This window comes from Sciurus carolinensis, chromosome X, assembly GCF_902686445.1.
Source record: "Sciurus carolinensis chromosome X, mSciCar1.2, whole genome shotgun sequence".
Lineage (NCBI taxonomy): Eukaryota > Metazoa > Chordata > Mammalia > Rodentia > Sciuridae > Sciurus > Sciurus carolinensis.
The window spans coordinates 83,160,642-83,166,641 of record NC_062232.1 but is presented as its reverse complement, the minus strand read 5'-3'; the positions used below and the strand labels follow the sequence as shown (position 1 = coordinate 83,166,641).

The 6,000-nt window shown below is 44.9% G+C and overlaps 1 protein-coding gene across 4 annotated transcripts in view; it reads right to left on the bottom strand.

The window, feature by feature from the left end:
* Positions 1-330: 330 nt before the first annotated feature.
* The window catches only part of Drp2 (dystrophin related protein 2), a 44,243-nt gene continuing 38,573 nt past the window's right edge, over positions 331-6,000 (bottom strand). For all 4 annotated transcript variants that reach the window (XM_047537120.1, XM_047537122.1, XM_047537121.1 and 1 more), the window contains 2 exons: positions 4,568-4,688; positions 331-4,263 (listed from right to left, as the gene is read on the bottom strand). In XM_047537120.1, coding sequence (XP_047393076.1) covers positions 4,139-4,263; positions 4,568-4,688 — 246 coding nt within the window. In that variant the 3' untranslated portion in view covers positions 331-4,138. The remainder of the gene's footprint in view (positions 4,264-4,567; positions 4,689-6,000) is intronic.

Sequence of the window (6,000 nt, the reverse complement as noted above, 5' to 3'; positions counted from 1 at the left end):
TTTCTATTTAGAGCTCATCCTGTGAAGTGATAACTAGCTAATTTGGAAAGGAGTGGAGCTTAAGGGGCCACCACTCCAGGTAACAGTAGAGGACAAGACCATTAGGGGTATCTTATCATCCCATAGGTGTTGGTCCCACCTGGTGGCCTTATGTTTTGCAGTCTCCATCCTGTCTTCCCACCACCAAATAAGAGAAAGATGTGTATCAGTATCAGAGATAATAACTAGAGGAAACAAGATAAACAAATACAAATTTATTCTTTTCAAAGCAGAATTCAAGGGAAAGGGGAAAGCACCACAGTAAGTGGCAAAGTTAATTAACTTGCTTCCAGCCCCACCCCTTCATCCCAAACTTTTCTACACTTGCCTGCCACCCTTGCCTCCTCCCCCAAATCTTGTCCACAATTCTTATCTTGTGACCAGTTCTTGCATCCAGCAAACAGCATAGCAGACTTCAGGCTGGACTCAATACTGCCTTGGGAACAGCAAGTACATTCAGCAGGTCACCTCCCAAATATGGCAGCTGTGGGAGGAGGTGGACACTGGGAGCACAGCCCTGGCCTTGAGCCTTATCCTCTCCCACAGCCACTCGTGTTAAAACAGTGCAAAGTCAATAAAGTACTTCTTTGTTCCAAGAGCCAGGTTTTGGCAGGGAACCCCAGAGATAGAGCTGCCCAGTTGAGGAGCTAAGTCTCACAGCCCTAGGGCAGGGCCTCCAGTTTCCCTCCCAAGACTGTTTGTATTAAGGCAGCTACTTTCCTGGTTATCTGTCAACTATGTCAAGGGAAATTTGATGGAATTCCTAGTCAGAAATGGTTCCACAGGCCATGAGTCTGCTATTGAGGATGTGAGTTTAAAGAATCCTCTAACCTGATGTTGGATCTAGAGTCCAAACTCTTTTCAAAGTATCCACCAGGCAACGCAGGTATTCCTTAAAATGAATTCGGTTGGAAACCACCTCCCAGCATTGGCCTCTGCCTGGTCTCAGGGATTCTCACTACTATAGCCTGCCAGCCCAGTTCTTGGAACACCAGAAATTCAAACAGGTTCCCTAAAGGGAAATATTTTCCAACTTTGGGCATTGAAGGAAGTGGGCACTTGAGAACCTTGATTCCAGCCTTTCCAATCTTGAGGGAAGAGCACATATCCTCCTGGGTAGGATACTCTACAGGGAAATACATTATGGCTTCATGTTCTCCAGACAGTTAGCCTTCCCCAGTGTTAATCCATGCTGCTCTAGCTGGAAGCAGAAGTATCTTCACAATGGTTTTTTGGCCTCCATCAAATTTTATTGAGGATAAATTGCCTGTCAGTCCAAACTGTTCCCTGGTACTATTTGACAACTCCAACAAACACTCACCTTCCTTATCACTGATGCTAATCCTCCAAATCAGAAGGTTTCCTTAGATTACCAACCTAGCAACTCCCTTCACCACCCTTCCAGTACAGGGCCATAAACTACACAACACCACACATAATACCTTTAAGAGACATGATACATAGCAAATACCTAACAACATACAACACATTTTGGTAAATCCAACCCCAGTGTGAATTCACAGTATACATGGATCCATTTACCTCACTAGAGGCAAACTGCCCACACATGCTGCAGTGGCAGTCACTAGACCCTTGAGCAGTATACTCACCTCAGGTATGACAGGAAAACGTAAGACCACAAAGTGTCAGTGACCCCCTTAGTGAAAATTCAACCCCTGACCCGCTGCTTTGGTCCACCTACAGTACAAATCCTACATAACAAGATCTACATCTTTTCTACCATTCCTGGCCCACTGCAATTACCACAGGCAGCCCAAGAGCTTTCAGGTAGGATGAGGGTTAGAGAAAGGACTTTCCTGGTAAAAGATTTTTCCTTATTATCTGCCTTCTAGGACAGGCACATGCCTCAAAGTTCCTGAGTCCTCTATCCACAACAAATTTCTTCTATCCCATTCTTAAATATAATCAAGGCCCCTACAAAGTTACCCTACTCGGAATGATGTTCAGGTTTTGTGTTGGATACCTGCCTATAACCTACTCACCATAAAGCCAGATACCCAGTTCTCCTGCTCAGAGGCCTCATGAACACTAAAGCAGATAAAAAACACTTTGTGATAAAAAGATCTAACACCCTAAACGTGTGGCTTAGTGGGGTAGGAGGCAATGTTTGGCTTCTGGACCCAAGCCATTTCCTTGCATCCCCTGGAACAGGTCAATCTAGGTTCCCAGCAGTTCTACCCATTGACCACTACTTGATTACAACACAACAGTCCAACCATCTCACTCCCCCTTGATTTTGGTGGTAACCATTGTTTTCTTTAAGCCCAGAACTGGACCTTAGGAATTGAAAGTGGCCAGAGGATGTATTCTGTTTTATCCTGGTAAAAGATAATAAAGGACTTCTTGTTCCTTCTTTTCTTCAGGAGTGGGTAGAGCATAGATCTGCTCTAGTTTGTCACCTGAGCCACTGTTTAGGGGGTCCAGGAAAATTCATCCAAGGCCCAGGTCTCCAAAGAACAAGATTTGGAATGAGTGGAGAGAACAGAGTGAGGTTTCCTATTAGATTCCTCTGTGGCCACAGGCTTCTGTTGTTTTGGTCTGGTGGGCAGCTCACCCCAAACATTAATGGACAGAGACATCCTAGGGAAGCAGCCAGGATGCATCTATCTTTCCAACCAGAGGCTGAGGCTAACAAAGAGCAAGGCAGAACATTAATACTTCAAGAGGTATTAGAGTTTAATGTGTGAGTGAGGCCAGGAGAGCACTGATGTACAGTAGATATGTAGAATAGATATGTATGTATATAAACTCAGGCAAATTAAGTAGACTGCAGGACTCTGGGGACAAAAATCTCCTCTTGGTAGAAAGCAGCCTAAGTGGGCTCTGACTGTTCAAAGTTCCCAAGCCCACTCCTCCCACTCCCACTATAAACCCTGAACAGTTTATCAATAAAGAGGCCATGGTATATGTTGTCTAGGAAGAGTTAGTTCAGTTTGAGAACTGGGTTTGCCTTCAGAGTTAGAAAAAACAGTTTTATGAACAGGAAAGCTCCACTGTTGTCTGGGTGCAAAGTGACCAGCTTTTTGATTTCTGGCCAGTAGTTCTTAGGAAGGGACCACTATTCAGAATGGCTAGTTACAACTGCTTTATGTTTATCTGGGGCCAATCAGCCACCTCACCTGATTCAGTCTAAGAGACAGAAGGGTCATAGCCTGGAAGGGTGTAAGGCAGTCATACTCCCCCAGGCTAGAGGGTGGCTTCCCCTTCCTCACCCAAGGAGAGCAAGCTGCCACTCCTCCTCCAGGTCTCTAAGGAAAGAGTCAAAAGAGTAAAGGGTGGTTTCAGTGGGGTTTCCAGAGCATATCAGTGACTCTCTTAGGATGCTGAAACCTTCAGTAAAGAGGAGGATTGAAGGTGGAGGCAAGAATCTAAACCTGAAAGAATTTCTTTCGTGTCCCAAATGTAAGGTAGAAGTAGGAACCAGAATGAACTGTTTCCTCCTTGAGGAAAGTCTGCTAGGGACGATGGCATAAGGAACTGTATATATTCGAGGAGGAAACAACACATAGGTAGAATCTGAAGGGCTAGAGCTATGCCCTGAAGCCGAAGAAATAGGACACATATTGCCCAGACTTCTTCAGGGGCACTTTGGAGGTGGAAGGAGGTTCAGGAATACCCTTTGGCCTCCCTGAACTGGGTCAGAGAGTAGGGTTAATCCCTGTGGATCCCTAATTCTGGCACCCTGGGATCATTAGGCTTCTCCCTCTCCATAATTCCTTGGAGAAGACAAAGGGGCCAAGGGGCACTGCTTAGCTCTGCAAAGTAGCTTCTCTTTCCCATCTGAATGGCTAAGTGCCATTTGCCTGTGCTGCAACAAAAGGGTAGCATAAGGGACTGATATTGAACTTCAGAATTAAAGGCCCAAGTCTAGAGTTAGAGGAATCAGGCCTCCTCTTTACCGGGCCCCTCCCCCACCCTTGCCTCACATACCACCAACCTTGTTGCTGCCCTGAGCCCAAATACTCTGGTTGAAGAATGTGGGGGCCAGTGGGAACTGAAAAGTTTGGGTGAGGGCTGAGGGAAGATTTTGACCAGAACCAGTAAGAACTATGGACTATAGAATGGGGATCTGGCTCCATCAAGAGGCCAGCAGGGTGCTGGCAGTCACATCAGAGCTTCGCACACTGGGGAAGGCATGGCGGAGCTTCTCCATGATGTCCTCCAAGCACAGGCTGACATCCTGGCTTTTTGACCCCACATCATCTGAGTTGGAAAGAGAGATTTGTGAAGATAATGTGAAACTCCCTTATATGAGGTCAAGATGACAAAGTAGGATGCAGCTAGGTGACGGGCAGTCCCAGAACATTTACATCTTCCTGTTACTATGACTATAACGCAGGATGCACTCAAGATTTATTTGTAGAAGAAACATATGAGTGAATTATCCTTCACCCTAAGATCAAAGGCATGAGGAAAATCCAGTTCTATCCTTAGCAGAACCTTGGGCAGGAAATCTGGGGCAGAACAAAGCCAAGAAGGAAGGGGCTGAGAGGGTTAGGAAACTCACCTGCAGCCTCAGTATCTGGAGTTGTCTGTCCCTTCTCCCGGGGGTGACTGCCTTCTGACTGCTGTGGAGAGGAAGCTAGAGACGAATCTGCAGAGCCATTGCCGTCTGATTCAGTGGGTGGCTAGCAAGAAGTAAGGCATGATTTGTGTGGTTTGCCTTCCTAACCTTACTTTCACAGACTCCTGATCTTAGAAAGGACCTTAGAGAACTCATGAACATTCCTTGGCCTTTTGAATTTTAGAAGCTTTTGGTAGTGTCCACAAACAGTGGCTTCCCCTTTTAGGAAACTTCTTAATATATTCAATTACCAATTAAATTGTTCTTTCAGCAACATGTGTCAAAAGCTACCAATTCTTATAAGGATGGCAATGCACCTAAAGGTCTTTTGCTGTCATTTTGTCTATAATCAAGCTATTTAGAACCCATTTTTCTCAGGACATGTAGAGTTGTACACCTGATCCTTGGTTCATGACATAACAGCATATGTTAGAAACTTCCAGGAATTCATTTAGAGGCTGTCTCTTGGAGGATGTGGGAAACAGGCTTGGTGGAAAGGGACAGGGAGTGCTATTCCCTATTAGATATAATAACAATAATAGGTAACATTTGTGAAGAGTGTACCATATTCCTGGTATCATGCTAAATAATGTAAATGCATTATCTCATTTTATGTTGATCACAATTCTATGATGTTAGTATTATTATTCTCTCTATGATGGAACCATAGCTTAATGAGGTTAAGTAACTTCCTTATATCCCACAGTCACTAACTGGCAGAGTCATACTCAAACCTAGGGCTGTCTGATTCCAGAGCCATACTCCCTCCCAGAGGTGAAAGGAGCAAAAATTAACAAGAGATCCCCCCCCTTTTTTTTGCGGTACTGGGGATTAGAACCCAGGGCCTTGTGCTTGTGAGGCAAGCACTCTACCAACTGAGCTATATCCCCAGTCCCCCAAGAGACCCGTTTATTGTAAAAATCTTGCCAAAAACATCCAACCATGCTTCTTTCTGGCAAATGCCAAACATGTAAAATCAACTATTTGGATGATTTTTGAAGGTTTTCCATTACTGGGAATTGAACCCTCAGGTGCTCTACCACTGAGCTACATCCCCAGCCTTTAAAAAAAATTGAGACAGGATCTTGCTTAGTTCTATAGATTGGCCTTGAACTAATTCAACCTCCCTAATTCAGCCTAGTTGCTGGAATTATAGGTGTGTGCCATTGTACCAGGCTGAAGTTTATTGTTTCAATACCAGATTACAATGGGTTGTGAAGAAGTGAGTCCTCAAAAGTCCTCCCTCTGTCCCTCAGAAGCTTAAGAGTGGCATACAAGGGTGGTGTGGAAGAAGGGTAAAAGTGAATAGGCTAAGAATGTGCCCATAGCAGTCCCTTCCTTCCCTCAGCATCTCCAATTGCCAGCCCAAGAATTCT